Source organism: Conger conger, chromosome 4, assembly GCF_963514075.1.
Source record: "Conger conger chromosome 4, fConCon1.1, whole genome shotgun sequence".
Lineage (NCBI taxonomy): Eukaryota > Metazoa > Chordata > Actinopteri > Anguilliformes > Congridae > Conger > Conger conger.
In genome coordinates this window covers 15,282,787-15,304,455 of record NC_083763.1, presented here as the reverse complement: position 1 = coordinate 15,304,455, position 21,669 = coordinate 15,282,787, and the positions used below count along the sequence as shown (strand labels likewise).

Genomic DNA, 21,669 nt, shown 5'->3' with positions numbered 1-21,669 from the left:
TCATTACCCTGCATGCTCAACACTATTTCTGTGCTGAACTAAAATCTGTGAGCATGCATTCTTTTGTGTCCTTACTCGGGGTGTACCTAATCAGGTTGTATGTGATCAGTGTATAAATCATTAGATGGCAATGCGAGGTTGTTCATGATGGAAGTAAAGTCTTCTCATGTACTGTCCCAAATGGATGTGTGGGTCAGTAATGATGTCATCTCCCGGGAGGCCCATGAAGAAGAGATGGAGAAGGTTCGGTTGGAGATTCAGGAATGTAAAGACGTCATTCAAACCCAGCAGCAGCTCTTGCAGGTTTGCCTAAAACGCCACCTCTCTCTTTCAGTCCGTGCGTGATCGCATGAGCCAACGGCGATCAATTTTCATTAATAGTTAGTCGGTGCTTTATTTTAAAGTTTTGTGCTTTCCCTCTTGCATATGCCTATTCATTTTTATAAATACATTTCAGTTACTTTGTGTATTATTGAACTGCCTTCCACACCATTTCACCATGTTTGGTATAGCTATAGGATTTTGTCCCAAAGACAACTACAACTGGAACCATCTAGACACATTTTCGTTTGTAACCAAGTGAGGGATTTGAGCCTTGAGAACTTGGAGGAGGTGGCTTGTTGCATTTGCCCTCAAATTAAACTGTCAAACTGTAAATCACAATCAAAACTCTGTCCTAATCCTGACAGCCATAGTCTATAGAAATGTGGAAACATGTAGGTGTTTGAAGCTTATTATCTTTGTTTGGTTTTGTCTGCACCCCTCTCACCCTTCTACAGCAGCAACTGAGCTCCCCCTGTGATGACGAGACCGCAATACATACACTCTGTGAGCACTTTATTACGGATTCATTAGTCTTTATTTATTAGACTTATTTTTCGACTTAAGTCTTCTGCTACTGTAGCCTATCCACTTAGAGGTTTGATGCTAGCAGTAGTTGGCTAGCTAGCTATCAGTGTCATTTTATTAGGTATCCTGATTGAGGTACTAGAAAGTTTCACTTTAATTGCAATCAACATGCATTTGCTTTATTTTGTTCATATTTGAAATAAAAGAAAATAAATCTTATTTAATGCCTTTCTTGCACATGGCTTCTGCCATAGGAAATGTGTTAAGTCATAGTGAGGCTTGGGAAAATCTATAAAAATAGTGAAACTGTATATGGGAATAATTAAATGGCCTAATTCCTAAAGTGAAAGATGTCCTTGAAATTGAACTTGTGCTTGAAGTTAAGCTACAAGATCATTTTGGCTAGTGATTCAAATGTACAAATGTACAGCTTCAAAAGGCATTATGTGGCCAAATGGGATGAAATAAGTTATTGTGAAGTGATTTAGGTATTTGATTGTCTTCCACTTCCTGTGGCCGTGGAACATAAAAATGATCTGGATGGGTCAGTCTGAGTAATCTGAAGATAATCTTTTTATTTTTTTTTATTTTTAAGAGTAGTAACCATTTAATATAGTGTTTGATTTTATTATTGGAAGTAGTAATGTGCAAGTTGATGTTTTTCTTTGAATTCTTTAGAGGAAAGCATTTGAAGAGGACCGAGCAACTTGGCTCAAACATCAGTTTCTGAACATGACTCCATTTACAGAACGCACAAAATCCCATACTCCAAAACCTCAAAGTGCCTTATCAGTTTGTAAGTGCAGGTCATGTTTTTACAAATGGTGAAATTATTTAATGTTGGGTCATTAATATATTTGGTCATATGAATCTTGTATGTCTACCTCTTTTTAAGCTATGAAAGTGCTGTGTGGATGTTGTAGTAAGCAAGGCATGATTTATGCTATAGGTACCGAGCCAGAGGTTAAAAATTCATCCACTCCTGCACGACTGGGTGAATCACCATCTCATACCACTTTTACCTCACCGAAAGCCGCCCCTGTGAGGATGCCATCTACAGCAGATCTCAACAATACTCTTTGTCTCGTCACTGACCACAGGTACACGCAAACTGTCATTTCCATGCATAAACATGGTCACTGCTTTGTAGTAGTATTATTATTATTATTATTATTATTACTATGTATGCTGCATACTTTCAGTTGTTTCTGCAATGGTTTTATTTTTATTATTCATTTTGCAGCTCAACAAAAGCACTACCAAAGAGGGGGAGTTGGCAAGACTCTGACATCATGCATAGCAGCAAACTTTCAATCAAATCAAGTTACTGCAATGGAACAGGTGACACAAGCATATTTTCTCATGCTGGAGAAGATGATGACCAAATCTAAGGCCATTTGGGACCACCTCAGTACTTTGTTTTGTTTTTTTAAGCCGTATCCATGAGTTTCATGAATGGATTTTGTTTTATAACATACCATGGTTTGATGAATCTGTAATGTTGGGGGTGACGGAGAGCCAGTTGCGACTAGGAGAAAACCCCTTCAAAAAGCGCGCACGCGAACGTGTTCGCCACTAATACTCCCAAAACCCAACGGAAGTAAATACTTTCCTTCTCCCGAGACAGAGGGAGGAACAAAAACAAACCCGAAGGCGACTCAGAATAACTAAACAGAAAAGAAGCCCAAAAACTGGCTGAGGAGAAAAATAAAACAACCCTTTAAAACTGGGCGAAATAACAAACCAAACTTGGTGCTTGTAAACCCTCAGTGATGTAGTGGACTGAGGAAATCCCGAAAAGAAAATACAACCTAGCAAAAAAAATGCTAGGCACAATAAAATAAAACCCACGAGACGCAGCTCGGGAATAAAAGACAAACAAAAATACAGTTACCGGGGACACCGTCCCTCTATCCACGACTCACACGAGTCTCAAATAAAAAGAACAAAGAACCTTAAAGGAAGGCGCCAGTGAACAAGAGCGACCAACTGCACGCCAACCTTACCCGCAATAGCAATCTCAATACTACCAGCACAATACCACATCCTGAGGCAGCCCGTGCAACCGGAACACGTGGTCAACCACCAACCATGCTGTCTCCACTGCCGATGGTAACTTGGGCAGTGCCACAAAGTGGGCCGCCTTGGAAAACCGATCCACCACCACTAAAATGACCGTTCTCCCCTCGGATGGTGGCAACCTCGTGATAAAATCCAGTGCGATGTGACTCCAGGACGTAACTGCCCCGCGGGAGGACTGTGGGAGCCCTTGCTGCGCGCGCAGACTGGGCACGCGACCACAAATTCGCGGACCTCCCTCTCCATCCCGGGCCACCAGAATCGCCGGGACAACAAATCTGCGGTGCGCCGAACCCCTGCTAAATGTGAGGCGTGCCCCCACTGCAGCACTTGGGACCGGACCCTCGCGGGCACAAAAAGACGATGCGGTGGACCCCCCCGTGGATCCGGATCTTGCCGTAGTGCTCTCCGCACTGCTGATTCAACCCCCCAAATGACTGGCGCCACGATCCGAACCCCAGACAGAATGGGTTCCGGATTGTGTTCCCGGTCAGTTTTATCATAAACCCGGGAGAGAGAGTCTGGTTTGATGTTTTTAGAACCTGGCCGGTATGTTACCGTAAACGAGAAACGCGCAAAAAATAGTGCCCAGCGGGCCTGATGGGAATTGCGCGTTTTAGCGGTCTGGATGTACTCCAGGTTCTTGTGGTCCGTCCACACTGTGAACGGATGTTCCGCCCCCTCCAGCCAGTGCCGCCACTCCTCCAAGGCTAATTTTACTGCCAGCAGTTCTCGATCCCCCACGTCGTAGTTTCTCTCAGCCTGAGACAGCGACCGAGAGAAAAAACGCGCAGGGGTGCACCTTTTGATCTTAGGGAGACCGTTGTGAAAGAATGGCCCCCACCCCCAATTCAGACGCATCAACCTCCACAATAAACGGCAGAGACGGGTTCGGAGTTATAAGAATGGGTTCAGAACAGAACCTCTTCTTTAACTCCACGAACGCCGCCTCAGCCTGAGGAGTCCACACGAAATGCGTAGGGGCTTTCTTTCGGGTGAGCACAGTGATGGGCGCGACTGCTGTACTGAAATTCCGGATGAACCGGCGATAAAAATTGGCAAACCCTAGGAATCTCTGTACCTGCTTCACTGACTCCGGGGTTGGCCAATCCCTCACGGCCGCAATTTTTTTTGGATCCATCTCGGTTTTGCCGGCGGAAACAATAAAACCGAGGAATGTTACCGAATTTGTGTGAAACACGCACTTTTCTGCCTTTACAAAAAGGCGAGCCTCTAATAGGCGTGTCAGTACCTTCTTAACATGCTGAATGTGCTCCGAGAGTGTGGCGGAAAAGATCAGAATATCGTCTAAATAGACGAAAACAAATCTCTCCAGCATGTCCCGAAGCACATCATTAACGAGCGCCTGAAACACTGCGGGGGCGTTAGTGAGACCAAACGGCATAACCAGGTATTCATAATGGCCAGAGTGTGTGTTGAAGGCTGTTTTCCATTCATCGCCTTCCCGTATGCGTACCAGATTGTACGCATTACGGAGGTCTAATTTGGTGAAGACTGACGCTGTTTGCAGGCGCTCGAACGCGGAGTTCATCAATGGCAGGGGGTACCTATTCTTTACAGTGATCGCATTCAGACCTCTGTAATCGATGCAGGGCCTTAGGCTCCCGTCCTTTTTTTTGACAAAAAATAATCCCGCCCCTGCCGGTGATGATGAAGGTCGGATGAACCCGTTGGTTAGGGCATCTTGAATGTATTCTTTCATAGCCCTGCTCTCAGGTACTGACGGCGAATAGAGCGCACCCCGGGGCGGAACTGTACCAGGATGCAACTCTATAGCACAGTCGTATGAACGGTGGGGAGGTAACACAGTAGCCCGTTGTTTACTAAAAACCCCGCCAGGTCACTATATGACTGCGGGACATTAGATGGCAGCGGGAACGCAACAGCCCCCACCATCCGATCCTCCCTCCGACTGATAGCGATTTGTCCTAGGCTATCGAGATCCCTGTCTGTGACGTCACTACCCTCTCCCTCGTCTATGGGGGGGCTCCAGTCCCAGATTGGGTCCCACGTCAGGCTCCCTTCCGACCCCTCCTCCTCGGGTGCCCTAACCCCAGGGTTTAGGAGCTCACTAGACTCCTCCTCATCCCATTCGGAGCCTATGTCAGTATCAGTGGGAGGGGTAGGGGAATCATTCCCATGGTCGGTGTGAGCGGCGCACTGCGGACCCCACCGAGACACCGGATTACTCTGGCTACCCCAGTTCATGTGAGGCTGGTGTTTCATAAGCCAGACGTGTCCTAAAACTATCGGATATGCCGGGGATTGCACCACATAAAAATGTATGCGCTCCCAGTGCCCCTGGAACGGGATTCGCATAACCACCCGCTCTGTCCGCTGGCGAACCACCCCGGTCCCCAACGGACGCCCGTCTAGTGCAGTGATCGACTGGGGTTGAGGCACAGAGCGAAACGGCAACCCCTTCCCTTTAGCCCACTGCTGGTCAATGAAATTATCCACCGCCCCAGAGTCTATAAAAGCTTCTGCCCCAACGGTGGCTCCTTCCCAAATCAACTCCATTCGTACTGTGGTGCGAAAGCTAATACCCTTGAGCGGTCCCACTAGTGACTTTCGCTCCACTAGTGGGACTGCTCTTTTGCTTTTAAGTGCGGACAGTCTCTGCAAAAATGCCCTGGCCGATGACAAAGAAAACACAACCCCTCTCTCCCGGGTTGTTTACGGGCACGCGCCAGAGTGGTAACCCCCAGTTGCATCGGCTCCTCCCCTCCGCGTGTCTCCCGGCTCCTCTCAGCCCTTATAGTTCTATCTGGGAGAGGCAGGCTGGGCCAATTGACTCTGCCCTGACGACCGGCCTTTTCTCTATCTCGTTCCCGCACCCGGTTGTCAATGCGAATGGCGGTGGAAATGAGTGCCCCTAAGGTCTCCGGAGGTTCCAGGGTAGCGAGAACATCCCTAACGGGGTCGGATAGTGCACCCGTAAACAGAGTTATCAGAGGGTCGTCCGCCCACCCCGTCTCCCCAGCCAGAGCTTGAAACACCACAGACAATTCGGCCACACTCTGCGTTCCCTGCCTCATTTGTGTTAGGCGGACCGCGGCCTCTTTACCCGTAATGTTGTGATCAAACACTCTGGTCATTTCTTGAATGAGGGACTGAGAATCACTCATAACGGGGGACTGGGCGCGGATCAGGGGTTCTGCCCAGGCCAGGGCGGTGCCGGTCAGTAAGGATAAAATAAACGCTACCCGCGAGTCCTCAGTCGAGAACCGAGAAGGCTGGGCTTTAAAAAATATCAGGCACTGCGACAGAAAACCCCTACATTTGCCCGCCTCCCCTCCATACCGTAGCGGCAACTGTAACTTGGGCTCCCTGATTATAGGTGTAGTAAACGAGGAAGAGGGAGCCGCAAGTTGGGTAGGAGTGGGAAGTGGTTGATGGTCTAGAGAAGACTCCTGTACCTGCCCTGAGCGAAACTCGCTCGCTAGTTGTCGAAAACTGTCAGCCAGACCTAACAGCACATCCTGCTGCCTACCTAACTGGGCCAGGATCTCGTCCTGATGCCGAAACACTAAGGTCTGCTGCTCAGTGGTGGCGGCTTGCTGGGACTGCAACGTCTGCAGCACCTGCTCCTGCCTACTAAGCATAGCCTGCTGGGCGGCTACCACTGCTTCTAACGAAGGGTCCCTCCCTTCCATTCCAACACTAGTCGCTGGTCTCTCCCAGGTGGCTTGTGTATTCTGTAATGTTGGGGGTGACGGAGAGCCAGTTGCGACTAGGAGAAAACCCCTTCAAAAAGCGCGCACGCGAACGTGTTCGCCACTAATACTCCCAAAACCCAACGGAAGTAAATACTTTCCTTCTCCCGAGACAGAGGGAGGAACAAAAACAAACCCGAAGGCGACTCAGAATAACTAAACAGAAAAGAAGCCCAAAAACTGGCTGAGGAGAAAAATAAAACAACCCTTTAAAACTGGGCGAAATAACAAACCAAACTTGGTGCTTGTAAACCCTCAGTGATGTAGTGGACTGAGGAAATCCCGAAAAGAAAATACAACCTAGCGAAAAAAATGCTAGGCACAATAAAATAAAACCCACGAGACGCAGCTCGGGAATAAAAGGCAAACAAAAATACAGTTACCGGGGACACCGTCCCTCTACCCACGACTCACACGAGTCTCAAATAAAAAGAACAAAAAACCTTAAAGGAAGGCGCCAGTGAACAAGAGCGACCAACTGCACGCCAACCTTACCCGTAATAGCAATCTCAATACTACCAGCACAATACCGGACTCATAGAGCAAGAGTCTACCCTGTGCTTTTACCGGCTTGGTATAAGAGCGAACAGTTAATACACAAGCACTGAACGGAAGGCAGGACTGGGTTTAAATAGTCTCCCGGGAGGTAATTCCCCTGAAGTAAATGAGGATCAGGTGAAATCAATGATCCTCAGCCCTCAGGTGGTGACCAGGGGTATTACCTCCCACCCTGACAGAATCAGAAGAAATCAAGCCAAGCACTTGAACAAACATGCTAAACCCAATGCATCTTGAAAATGTTTGCACCAATTTAAAAATGTGAACCTTTTATTCCATTCAAGGCAGTTCATGTAACCTGTGTAACTATAGATCTATATTGTAGAATTCAGCATCTGCTATTGCTGTGTGATTTTGAAGTTGAGATCAACATTTTATCAAGGTGTTTTTTGTATGTAGAAATGTACATTTTGACTGGTCTTATATTTGAGTGTATGTGTTGTATTGTGTTAATAAGATGGTTTAAGTTTAATGTTTACATGAATGCAGTTATTAGCTATTTGTATCATTTCTTGGTTGGGGATATCATTGTTTATGCCTTTTCCCCCAACTTTGGTGAGTCTTGGAGGTTTAGAATGTAAGAATTTATAGTTGGCCAATGATTATGGCCAATGCTGCTTATACAAACGATGCAATAATATCTTGGAATAAATTGAATAAAATGTCTCAACCTTTCGCTTGATTTAACTTGTGGATTGTAGAATAATCCTCCACTTAATGTCTTGTCCTAAAACATACCTTTGTGACACTGGTATGCATCACGACTGCATAGATATGAAATGTTGCTCCCCTGGATAAGTGAAAGGTGCCATGATGTTTGCCTGGATGGGAAAATGTATCCTATTGGTTTGGCACTTGTTCCCCCTTTGATTTTTGGAAAATGATTTGGGGTCCATTTTAAAGGACAAAATGTCATTTTCATCAGTCAAATTCATCAGTCACTTAAGTAATACCCAGAGACAAGCACATTGTAATATGCAGCTTAGATTTTATTTACAATTTAAGCCCTGGACACAGCGTCTTCAGTACTGGCAAGATAAATTCAAAAACATGCAAAGAGGTGTAATGTCTGACTACACACACTAGGCGCACTGTTTTGTACAGCGGCAGGCCAGATGGGCATCAACTGTTTCCCTAAGATCCACAGTCTTCTCACCAATGCTGCTCAGGCTGTCAGATCTGTTCACATTGGAATCTGGAAAAGAAAAGAAATAAATCAATAGAACCTTTAGCTGATCCTCTTAAAATTTTTAGAATTTGTTTAATGTTCAGTATCATTTTCTCTGGGGCACACCATGGTTTATCTTACCAGTGGGGATGCAGTGGAAGCCAACAGTGACAGGGGTGGTCCTCTGAGGGCTGCAGCCAGGCACACAGCGGAGCACAGGCTCAACAGAGTAGCATTTAGTCTCCTGTCCATCCAGGATCATCTGCTTCTCCAGCTTCACTGACTCCTGCTTTATGTGGCACTCTACATCAGAGAGAGGGCAAATGTCAGCAAGCTTTCAGTCATACATGGACATTGAATGTTGTAGAAAAATACTTACGGCTAGCGTCACGGCAGCTTTCTACAGGAAGGACCCAAGAATGGGCAAAGCTGAGAGCGTTCTTGGTCAGGCGTCCGCTGGGAGTGCGGAATTCTTGTCTTACTTCACCATCAGCCTTTCCACAGATTCCACAAGTCTGGCCCTTCATCCAATCAGCAGCTCTAACCTGAGAGACAAGTTTGTGTCAAAAATTAGCTGTGCTAATTTGACTGCTCTCTCAGAAACAACAGAAAATGTATTTCTTATCACCTTCCATGTATTTTTATCAAAGTAGACTTCATGCAGGCCATGGCTGGCAGCATAGAGAGACAGTCCATCACCATTCTGCCCAATGACGATTGAACCTTCAGAAACGAGACCATTTTCAAAGACAAATTTCTACATCGATGAACAAAAGAAAACATATTGCACATTTCCTCAAAAATACATATTTTAAATAGTGACCTGTGGGATGTTCATAAGGTAGGCTGGTGGGAGGTACTTCCTTGCCGTTGATCTTCATCCGCACTTCACTGTCACTGAGGTAGAGGTCAACATCCCTGGAAGAGATGCACAACAATGCTACTGAGGACATAGGGAAATTCATATGCATGGTCGTAAAAGGGGCAGTTCACAGACAAAATTTTCATAGATTTACCATCGCCTGAGACCGCACACAATTGATGTACTTGAATAGAAATAGTTGAAAGAAACTGCACTACAAGGTCTGTGGATGCTGAGTTTTTTCATGTAGATTTTAACATTGACTTTGTTGAGGCCTAGAAAACAGCTCAGTGATATGGATGGATAGATATCACCCTGGATGGGAGGAACAATATGGAATATAGCAATATGGAAGTGAGTATGAGCTGTACTTACATGTCATCAAGTTTCACTGTGATATGGTGCTGTTCAGAAACTGGATCCTTCTTCATCAGAACCATGAACTTAAGCTCTGGGGTGCAGTCCTGGGCCAGCACTTGGTAGCAAGAGATGGGCATTTCATTCTTGTACCTTCTGTTGTTGAATGTGGTCAGGATATCATTGGCCAAGCTGCATTGCACTGGAGGGGTGTAGGAAAACACAACATCATGATATGTTATGACTGAATGTAATTCAGTTTAGTAGTTCTAGGATAAGCCACATGCTGGTGATCGCAATTGTAATCTAAAATGTAACATCCTAGCACTGTATTTGAGATATTCAATAACACCGTTAGTTGTAATTCTTACAAAACCAACCTCCATTCATTTCAGCGATTCTATCAGGAATGGTCAGGTGTGCACGAGCAGCAACTCCAGCTCCAAATGGAAGGGCAATGGGAAGAGCCACAGCCAATTTATACAGGGTCATCTTCAGAGAAATGCAGACATGTTATAATGTACTCTTAATAACATCTAAAATGAAGCAATTTCAAGATGAGATAAAGATGCCTGTTACCCTTGGTGTTTTCATTATAAAATTGATGGTCCTTTCAGAAGTGGCAGCCACAGTGAATTTGATCTGTTCCGCTCTGTTTCTGGTTCTGGCCTGATTTATTCCAGCCATGAGAGCAGCACCAGGGATGTACTCAGCGATCCTACATCACGAGTGAATAACAAAATGAGTCAAGCCTACCTGAACATCCATATATTCAGGAAAAAGACAAACTTCACTAAAGCTGAATTCAGTATGGGCTACTGTACTTGTGAGCATAGTGCTTAAAAGCTTTGGGAATCTTGGTCCAGTCCAGCTTCATGCGGGCTGCAGGGCTTGCACCCATCAGACCAGTCTCTGCCTTGACAACCGCTGCAAATTCCTGGCATTCCGCTCCCCAGCCAATCTTGGCCTTCAGAGAAAAAATATGAGGTGCACTTGGCTTTTGTATAACACAGATTTAAACGCACAACATAAATCCGTCAGAATGCTCTGATTGAGGGTATCTGGTCTCACCATGACTTTGTGTCTGCTCAGCAGGATTCCATTAGCACACATCTTCCAGTTTTCATTTTCAGCAAGAGCAGCCATAATGACCTGCACCCTAGCATCAGCAGTATCCTTGTAGGCTGCAATCTGGTATCCCTGCATCTTTCCATCAGCCCTCACAGCACGAACAACAATGGCCATGGCAGGGGGCACAGCATCTCCAAGGTTTCGGTTCTGTAGGGGCAGTGAGAAAGGCAGCTCACTAAGCATGCTGATTCATTATGCTGTAACTGTATAAGGGATCAGGAATATGTGAGGGTGTTTGTACCTTTCTGTAAATGGCCTGAAAGCTGGCAGCACTGCTGAGCCTGCTGCTCGAGCTTCTACTGGAGCTACTGACTCTACTGCCAATGCTGCTGGTTCTGGAACTGGAGGACACCTTTACCCCGGAGACAGCTTTAGAGGTGTGCTGCAAGAGAGGGGTCAGAGGCATTAGAGAACACTGATACAGCTTAAGCATTTTCTCAAAGCTCTAATTCAGAAGAAATCTTACCCGGTGGATGTGGTTTTTGGTGAACTTGTAGTCGTAGATTTCCGCCTATAGGAGGAAAAGGATGGGAATTAGTGAACATAACTTCTCTATTTCACTCAAAGAGGACGGAGTAAAACAGGGCCTCACCCGGGACATGCGGGAGCTGGAGGACCTGGACGACCTGGAGGAGCTGGAGGAACTGACAGAACGGCTGACGCTGGTGCTGACCTTCTTGGAGCCACTACGCTTTCTGCTGCTGCTGCTGCTGCTGCTGCTGCTACTGCGACTCCTGCTGCTGCTGCTACTGCTGCTGCTGCTGCTACTGCTGCTTAGGATGCTCTTGCTGTTTTTCTTGTGATGGGAAGCAGATGAAGAAGAGGAACTGGAGCTAGACGAATGGCTGCTCTTGCTGAGGCTTAGCGCACGGCGGCTGGAGGAACTACGTGAGCTGGAGGAGGAGGAGCTGCTAACATTTCTCATTCGGTTCTTCTGCAGAGACAGGAAGATGAGGATGAATGTAGAGGAACACAGGACTAGGACTTCATTTGTAGTAATTTTTGTACATTGTAATTTTTCAGGTCAGCCATTATTAAGCCAGTTACCAGGAATCTAATCTATAATTACATGAATTGTTCATGACAACTACGCACAATTCCAGTATCCAGGATCTTTTTCAGCTTCAGCAGGACAGTCTTTCCCTCTGTAGTTTCCTCCTCATCTTTCAGAGTGATCGCTTTGATTATTTTTGATGCTGACTTGGGTCCAACCTGGATTTCAATCAGCACTTTGTCGATGGCCTCTTCAGCAGTTGCTGCAAGACAATTTTCCCAGTTAACTCTTGTTTATCCAAAGAAGTAATGGCGGTGTTTTTGATCAACCACCCCATAGTTTTTACTTATATCAACAGTATAGCATTGCATACCATGAAGTGCATTTGTTATTTATATTACCTGGTTTAATGGCAACAGTAACTGCATGCTTTCCAATCAGTGTGTAAAGAGGGCTGTTTCTCATGAATGCAGCATTCTGCGATGCAACCTCAAGGCATGCTTTGAATCCAAAAGTTGACAGCATGGCACAGTATGCCTCTTGAACCGTCGCTGATATGCCCTTCAATTTTGGCTCAGCTTTAGCAGCCATATCAGGATAAAGGATTTCAGATGACCTTGACTGAAAGCATGACAGATACAATGTTGAACATTCATAATTCAACTGAAAATCTCTTTGCCGCAAAGTATTGGTGTTTACTTTTTACAAATAATTATCTTTATCTTACCAAACCACCAGCCGCAGACACTGCCCCCTTAGATGTAAACTTCTCCTTGGACAGCTGGGCTGCAAGAGCCGCAGGCACCATTGGAGTGCTTCTAGCAGCAGCAGCATCTTCCACATTTCTTGCCACAGCAAAGGTCTCAAAGCTGTTGAGAAAGGACATCTTTATAGCAGCTTAGATGTGATACTGTGAAAAAGCAATGCTCTTGTAAGATATTTCTTGAAAAATAAACTGTTGAAAATGGACATTAGTGGCCTTTAAATGATGTATAAGTATTAGCCATGGTTTGGCTGAAAATATTTTAGACAGTGCATGTCAAATCTCATTAAAACAAGCCCAAGTATATCCCTCATGAGGCAATTATGTATATGGTGCTTACCGTACAGCTGCAATATGGTCCGGAACCTGAACGGGCAAAGCTTCAAACTTGTAGGTGCCTTGAGCAATGTTAATTCTTGCAGCAAACTTCAGAGGGAGGATTGTATGCACTTTAGCTTTGGCCATAACTGCAGCCTGAATAATGGCAGTATTCACTCCCATAACACCGAAAGTGTGCATGGCAATGCTGTAGAAAACAGATGAATGTTATTCATTTTCCAAGTTATTTTACAATTTAAAATTTTATAAAAAAAACATTTTATCTACCTTGGTGTAATCTCAGCTTGTAGTTGAATATCAGTCTTCAACAGGTCAGCAACATGGAAGGTTTCAGCAGGTGCAGGTGTGAGAGTTGCTTTGACTGTGAACATAAAGATACATATTAGCTTAAGAAGCAGAAATCCTTTATTGAACAGTGAAAATCCTACTGAATATTTGTGATGAGAACTTACTGTTGGCAGTAGCAGCAGCTACAGCTGCAGTGTACAGACTCAGTTCCATGGGAACACCAGCAGAAGTTGGGAAGATGCGACGCACCTCAGCAGCCAGCAGGGGCATGGCCCACTGCTTAGCAGCTCCAGACTGCAGTGCATTCAGCACACGCCTCAACATCGTATGTGCTCCAGAAGATCCAGTTGTGTACTGCAGTCAATGACATCACAAAAAAGGTTGTTGCTTCCCATGTGCAGAACATTGTGAACCAAATACAAAAAAAGAAATATGCAGTTACATTACATTAATGGCATTTGGCAGACGCTCTTATCGAGCGCAACATACAGTTGATTAGACTAAGCAGGAGACAATCTGGAGCAAAGCAGGGTTAAGGGCCTTGCTCAAGGACCCAACGGCTGTGTGGATCTTATTGTGGCTACGTAGGGGATTGAACTATCCACTACGCCACAGGCCGCCCAGTTGCAACTGATATTTTTATTGTAAAAAATGTAATTACTTGGAAACAGAGACAGTACCTGCATTGCCTGATCAATCATGGCTTGGTTGATGCTCAGGAAGGCAATTTCTTGGCCGAACAGTTTTATGTACATGGAGCCCAGTGGTTCTTTGCCTGGTGCTACTTTCCAGTCTGCAAGCTGTGGGATAAAGATATTAAGGATATTTCTCACACGTTGATTTTCTTTGGGATTCTGGAATCTGAATATATTCACTAAGACTTACAGCCTTCAAGACATGCCTCATTCTGTTCATCCTGTTAGCAGCACCAGTAGCAGCAGCAGCAGCAGGTGTTTTCAGAAGAGCCTCCTGAATTCCTTCAGTTCTAACTCCAAACTGAGACAGAGGATCAGTCCTGTCAGTTTAAACAAGTCCACAGGGCTATAACATGTTGATTAAACTAGAGACAGCTATTTGTTTTACCTCCAGAACATTAGCTGCTGCCCCAGCAAAGTAGGCACGCAATTTGGCCACAACAGCCCTGGGAAAAATGGTGGCAGCGTCATTGATAAGGAAAGCACTGGCAGCAGCTCCAGCCATTAGGTTATCTTTGAAAAAGAAAATCATCAGTCTTGTTAGAATTTCTCAATGACTTCATGAAAGTAAACATTTCATATGCACTTGTATGGAAATGTCTTAAATTCTTCAACATTCTTACTGCTGTAAGCATCAAGATGGAATGCTTTGCTGAAACGGTAGCTCAGTCTGTCAAATTTGTGCCTCACGATCTTCACTGCAACATTACAAGCAGGAGCACTAAATGGGAAGAAAACGTGTTTTTAGTGCTTATTCACATTCATGTTGAAGATACTGGGGTTTGAGCCAGATGTGAACATATGCTCTTACACTGGGGCCAATTCTGGGGCAGTGCTCCTGGTCAGGGCCTTCATATGAGAATAGGTGAAGCTGGCCACTTGCAGGCTGGTTTCTTTCTGCAGAGCTTCAGCAATGGCTGCCACCAGACCCATGGTTGGCCTGGTCTCAAACAACACAACACAGGCCACCATGCGTACCTCTGGATGAATATCTCTGTCCATGAAAAGCTGCAGAGCCACTTCCTGGACCTGGAAATTGACAGCAAGTGAATATTTCAGAGCAATGACTGACCTTAAACACACATATATCTAAGCTGCTCTCATCTTATATATATATATACCCTATAATGAGAATGATTTGTACTTGCCTGTCTACGCTCAAATTTGGCAACATTCCTCAGGGCCATCACAGCATCAGCATGGACACTGACTGGGAGTGCAGCAGCTGCAGTGCCAAATCCTGGCAGGAGCTTCATGATTGTCTTGATACTGGCAGGATGCCCAGCATTCCCCAGAACTTTCAGAACCAGGGTGATCTCAGTCACATTGACTTCAGCAATAGCCTCTGCAGCGATGTCAAGGACAGGCTGGAGAGAGTCGATGGGAAGTAAACATTCAGCAATCAATACCGACACTCTTGCACATGGCAATTTCATGATAAAAATACTGATTTACCTGTATGACATCAACTGGGCAGCTGGGCTGTGCAGCACAGAACTTGAAAACCATGGAGCCGTAACCAAGCATTGCAATTTTACGCAGTGCGGGCTCTGTCTGAATCTTGGAGTCGAATACCAGCCTCTGGAGAGGAAATACAGATTTTTTGCCATTTCTCCAGAAGCTGATAAAATCATTTTTAATGACTGAGATCATTAAGACTACCCACTTCTGCAAGTTTGATGGTTGGCTTGTCAGCCTTAACCAGTTGCATGGCAGCCAACATTGCCTGAGCAGCCTCAGCTGTGGTAAACTCTCCATCCTGGAACTTCTCGCTGATGAACTTCACTGCAGCTTGTGTTCCAATGGCAGGGACAGTGTCCAGGATCCAACGTCTGAAGAAACGTTTCAGAAGACCCACTCCATAAATCATCAGTCTTTATTTATTGTAGTGTTGAACATTTGTTGTGAAGAATATTGATCTTTTCATAGTGCTTTTATTGATTTTGACATATCTAGGGAAATCTACCTGAAAGCAGGTTTAGCCCTGAATTGATTCCATATGGCATCAATATCCTCATAGCTGGCGACACGCAGAAGCTGGATCAACTGCAGAAACTTCAGGGGAGCATCCTCGTGGACTGCAGCGATGTTGTTTGCCACAAGATGAGTCAGGATTTCTACAATCTACAGATTTTACAAGAGGAAATAAAAACAAGGTGCTCTCAAGAAAACATAAGTAAGCATTCGTATACTAGTAGACTGCCAGACTGTATCATGTTTTCATGAATGGCTAACATATCAAAAGCTATTGCAAATATCCTTCAAATAAATGTAGCACCTCATATAAATAGTCTATAATACCTGAGTCTGTGCATTACTGATCCTTATGAGTTCAATGGGTGTCCGGATAATCTCATCTGCAAATTCATATGCCAAGGACCCTCGAGGTATGTAGTCTGCTTGGATAGGCTGAACTGCAGCATTCTGGATTTCAAAGAACGTCATGACTTGCCTGTAGAACAAAAGTGAAGGAAATAACAGTGGAAATGTGAAAAAGTGGACTGGGAAATAAGACAATCCGGACAGTGAGTTCACAAATATTTTGCAAACTGAAACTGTTTTACCTGGCCTCCATCTGGGCTGCTCCAGTCATCTCATTGAAAGGTGTGAACTGGTGAAGCTCCTCAACAGTGGCCTCAGTAATCAGAGCACCAGCTGCAGTTGGCTTCATGATATAGTTGTAAGCCGCAGCTCCCCTCAGGTTCTTTCCCCTCTGCAGAAGAAGACCAGCACGGTGAATATGCATGAGCAGCAGGTAACATTATCAGGGTCACATAGTTCATGTAAGTCTTACCTGTTGACTTTGGGCGCTTGTCTCTGTATATGCCACACCAATATCCTTCATTATTCTCTCATGGCAGTTGTTCAGATCTTTGGACTTGGTGATGTAAATGCGCTCTGCCTTTGCATCTTCACTGATCACATAGTCAGTCTTGCAGATTCCTTGAGCACCAGCCTGATAATTACATTATACAACATGAATGACAAGCCAGAAACAATTACAATTTGCTGAAATAGCATCATTTCTCATCATTTCTTGACTTACCTCTTGCAGCTCATACACATTCTGGGACTTTTTAATGGTGAGCTGAAGTATGTTCAGGATACCTCTGTGGATATTCAGAACTGTTGCATAGACTTCAGCAGGTGCAAACACATTGCCTACGAGACCGTTGGCATACTCAAACTTGATGGGAATAAGCAGCTGAGCAGCGAGGGCCTCTGTGAGCTTTGCGGCTGGGACAAATGGATCTGTGGGCCAGATGCCACTGTACTCAAAGATCTGAGGGTCCATGAGCTGGGAAGACAACATTTTACCTTATTTAGGAATACAGGTCAATTGTTATGGATTTATTAAGGTGCATACAATTTCAACAGCTATCAAGCTATTGAAAATGTAATGCAGATAATAAAAATAAATCAGGGATTGTCCTTCTGGACAGCATGTCAATGTATTAATGGCTCATCTGTATTTCTGCTTGGAGTACGACGTAATCTTTGTATTGGAGTATGTTCATGCTTTACCTTTAGCAGGAAGGTATTTTGGGCAACTCCACTGATGAGAATCTTGCTGCTGACTTTCACCCCAGCCCTGGCCAGCTCAGCCTCTGGCAGACCTCCCAGAAGCACTGCTTCATACTTGTACACATAGGTCTTACTGGTGCCAAAGCCTGGTGCTGTAACAACAGCCATTTATACAATATTACAGAGCTTGTACTATTGCTACAGTGTCACAAAATCTGAATTAAAGTTTAGTAATATGGATATACTTACTAAGCTTAACCTGTTGACCCGCTACAAAACAAAATGAAACATGGTACTTAACACTCACCAAAAGTATCACCCAAATAGTTTCATAATAAATTACAGTGTAATCATTCTGTATATTCAACAATTGTATGTCTAATTTGGACAAATTACAGGTTATTTCATCAGTTATTTTTCCAATATGTTTTGTTTTAGATAAAGACTTCTGTAAACATACAAAAAATATTTTGATATTCTTGATATTTCAACAGCTTTCAATCAAAAACCTGACATTAATGTAACTAATGAAAATAATGCATCACAAGCAACATTCCAACAAAGTGGGCTATTGATAAAATAATTATAACAATAATGGCATGATAAACATTAATCAGCTGAAGCACATACTACAGCACACAAGTGTATCCTTTCTCAGCTATTTAACTAATTACCACTTATTTGTTTCATTTTTATTTACTACTTCAAACATGAAAAATGTAATAATAAAAAGTACTTTACTCACCCACAAGGGCTAGAGTCAGGGCAAGAACAACTGCTCTCATGGCTGGTGGGATGTGAGCACCAGTGGATAAAGGCCATCTTTTTAAATACATTTTTTGGCAATCAGTATGACAAGATACATCATTAACTTATTGTCTGGAGTTTACTTAACTCAAAGAATTAAATAGATTCCTGGACATATGATTTCACATTTTGCATTAAATGCATGTAACTTGCTGATATCAGTGAGCACAATGCATGACTTGAAAAGTTTTGTTCTATATGCATTTTGTGGCATTTGTTTAAATTCAGGTGCCATTGCTAGGCTTAAATGTTGGTTTGTTTCAAGAAATAAAGATATTTTTTGCATCGATGCTTGAGAGTGCATACACTTTTCTATTTATTTTGGAGTTACCATGAAATGGTAGATTTGGAGATTGCGTGCCCCCAAGATGCAACCAAGTATTACAGATCAAATCTGCCAATTGATATTTTCTTTACCTCCAAAACCATCTGCCTCACAGTAATATGTGGGGGTAATATGGACTTGGGTCCTCAACCAGGTAGGTTTTCCACTGCACTCCTGGTTTTAAACTTTGTTATTGATCTAGTAAATTAATGTTGTATTTTGTAAATCTATTTTTTTGTAACCATATTCAGACTTGTGAATGAGAACAACCCAAGAGCTATATCTTTTCCCCATGGTTGTTAACTTATTTTTACACAACAATGAGACACAATGCCTTGCAACCACAATACAGATCCCAAAAAGCTCAATTTTTAAAAAGACATCCAGAATTGAATGTTTTTGTAAGATACAATTTGGGTGAACAGGAAATATTCCTAATCTTTCTCAAGGGCCTAAATAATTCTGGAAGGTACTGTACAGGTATGTTGAGTACCATCAAATAAGCTCAAATAAGCAAATATGTTTGACATATGTTTCATTTTGAAACAAAGTTTGTTTTAAAGTGAAATATCTGCCATGTAACAAAGTTTCAATTGGCTTGTTTGTAGGACTGTAGCTTGGCAGGCAGTTAACGGTACAATCAAGAATACATACAAGTCATCATTTTTGTTGTGCAAAATCCCGTTGTTAGAATGCCAGACTGACTGAAATGGACAAATAGTCAAAGTCAGCAAGACATGCTATATCAGGTCAAAATGACCATTTTTGTCAAAGGGAACAAGATGTCAATCAGTTGCTTAATAAGAGTATTTTTGAAATGAACAATTTTACACAATTTATGATAAAACAACACAAATCTTTTGTGCAGAAAATTCTCAAAAGAGATTCTTCTGCATGTGTAAAGGGTATTTTAAAGAAACAATTTTGACACATTAAAACCTCTTACAAATTACAAATGTAATGGGGGTCCTCATAATTGCATAGTAAAAGACGTATCAATATAAATAAATTAAAACAATATTGCTAAATGCACACTGCGGCAATACAGAACAAAGTCACAACAAATTCAATAAGAGGAACTGTGTTTATAAGAACTGAAACTTACTTCAGTAATTTATTCGTAAATATCTATGTCAGAATATGTTTTTATTGTCAAAAGGACACACCTTTATAGCATTCTTAGGTAGCTTAAAATACTACTATGATTGAGTAAAATGTAGCTAAACTTGTGCTGTGGCTGTGCTTTGATATGGTGGCACAGTCATTGATTAATATATGTAAGCTTTGGCTGAAATAGCTCTGTAGTTGTGTTTGGCAATTAAATCTTGTTCATTTGAGTTATATACCTGAGAGGTAGATCATCAGTTTCCTGCAAACATGGGCGCCAGTTACTGAATTAGCATTAACTATGAATAATGATTCAAAAGAACCATTTACCCTAATTTTATCATTTGAATCAGAAGAGCCTGCTAATGTAGTCATTACCAAATATGTCCAGCCCCTTTACAATCACTTTATGTCTGCAGTACTCTAATAACTTTTCCCAAGATATGGAACAGCTATTCTCAAAATCAAGGAGAAAAGGTATTACAACTACGATTTGCTTGCTAGTTCTTTGCCACGTTGTTAGCTGGCTCAGTCTATTGTTGATTTTCATCCATGGAGTATAAATCCTGTAGTTTTTCATGCTTGGTTAAAAAACATTTTGTTCATTATATTAAAATAAAATGTCTAATTTTTGATTAGGGTGTGAACTCAAACTGGTTTGCACTAATCATGTTTAAAGTGGCAATAGTTATAGGACATTTAAAATTTAGCAAGGCTATTAGCCACAGTGGCAAATAAGAGGGCTCCATAACTAAAATATCACAATTGTTGTCACATTTTCTAATCTGTAATTGACGTAATACCTGTGTGTTGTGCATGAAAAGTGCATGTATTCCCTGCAGTTTTATTGTTTAATTTTTTTTTTCTTAATATTTTTGGAACAGGGAAAAAGTATTTGCACCCTGTATGATTTCCTCTACTTTGCATATTTGTCACACTGAATGGCTTTACACAAAATTTAACATTTAGACAAAGGGAACACCAGCAAAATATATATTTTATTTATTTATTTAATGAAAAACGTTGTCAAACATTCATATCACCGTTGTGAAAAAGTAATTGTCTCCTTAAACTATAATAACTAATAACTGCAGCCAAACACTTTCCATATTTAATAGCAGTTTTTCACATCTCTGTGGAGGAAATTTAGCCTGCTTTGCAGAACTGCTTTAATTAATCAAATTCATGGGCGGTTCTAACGGGGTGGCCGGGATGGCCGGTGCCACCCCTAAAATCAGATTGGCCACCCCAGTGCCACCCCACAGGATGTCAGTCTACTTTTACAATTCAGTCTTTTCCTTTTTGTATCGAAGCTTCCAAATGTGTGGCAAAAGCCCGCCTGACAGAAGCGCTAATCTGATTGGCCACTCCATTGGCACGTCATTGGCTGTTTTGGCAGTCAATAGTAACAGAGCAGCTTGTATGGTGAATTTACTTCCAAGTGAAATTTGTAGGCCTTTAAGCTTTATTTTACTCTTGTCAGGGTGACAAGATTAAACATTTTGAATGTAATGGCTATGGTTGAAATGGACTAAATTGAAGACTAGTGACTAGCTAGCTAGTTACCCCTTGTGTACTACTAGCTAACTAACTAGTCAACTAAATCTGTATAGCCAAATCGCTCATTTATCTAGTTAAATTAGCTAGCTCGCTAGATAGTCTGATAATAACTGTCGCTAGCTTACGTTAGCTAGAATGCCAGCGCATATTATCGTCCTGCTTCGCGCGACAAATAGCAAAACATTAAGGTATTTACAACTGCCTTTCCACAAAAGAAAACTGTTAGTTAGGTTGCAAACCAAGAAGCCTTATTGTCGTCCTGTAGTAATTAATCGTCGCGATTTAGGAATTCCAGGATTCCAGTGTTCTATGTGTAATGTTGATATTGTAAATGAGGTCTCAAAGGATCTATTAATATTATAAAATGTATATTACATTTTTTTGGTGAACATTAAAATGATAAAATTATTAACAACATCCCTGTGTCTGACCCCTCTATTGTTTGAAAAATAATAATAAGATCATTTTTCTCATGTCGTTTGTGTTATCTGTAGATAACATGAAGTGACTGGATAAGTAACATGC

The 21,669-nt window shown here is 42.9% G+C and overlaps 1 protein-coding gene and 1 long non-coding RNA gene across 2 annotated transcripts; one reads left to right on the top strand and one right to left on the bottom strand.

Moving 5' to 3' along the window:
- Positions 1-1,521: 1,521 nt before the first annotated feature.
- LOC133125715 (uncharacterized) lies at positions 1,522-2,659 on the top strand. Its single transcript, XR_009708441.1, has 3 exons — positions 1,522-1,645; positions 1,799-1,949; positions 2,093-2,659. It is a non-coding gene; the product is annotated as an uncharacterized LOC133125715 (long non-coding RNA).
- Positions 2,660-8,285: 5,626 nt separating this feature from the next.
- On the bottom strand, positions 8,286-18,133 carry LOC133127077 (vitellogenin-like). The gene is made up of 35 exons (XM_061239700.1): positions 18,091-18,133; positions 17,595-17,615; positions 17,346-17,497; positions 16,867-17,118; positions 16,615-16,776; positions 16,385-16,533; positions 16,122-16,272; positions 15,787-15,944; positions 15,487-15,652; positions 15,276-15,401; positions 14,969-15,187; positions 14,632-14,849; positions 14,444-14,541; positions 14,209-14,333; positions 14,011-14,121; positions 13,806-13,925; positions 13,290-13,479; positions 13,105-13,198; positions 12,839-13,024; positions 12,475-12,604; positions 12,137-12,356; positions 11,837-11,997; positions 11,334-11,675; positions 11,208-11,252; positions 10,983-11,123; positions 10,682-10,888; positions 10,435-10,577; positions 10,190-10,328; positions 9,991-10,102; positions 9,629-9,812; positions 9,215-9,309; positions 9,020-9,114; positions 8,771-8,936; positions 8,533-8,694; positions 8,286-8,418 (listed from the first exon to the last, which is right to left on the bottom strand). The coding sequence occupies exons 1-35, from the start codon at positions 18,128-18,130 to the stop codon at positions 8,306-8,308; spliced, it is 5,193 nt and encodes a 1,730-aa protein (XP_061095684.1). The 5' UTR covers positions 18,131-18,133; the 3' UTR covers positions 8,286-8,305.
- Between the last annotated feature and the right edge of the window lie 3,536 nt (positions 18,134-21,669).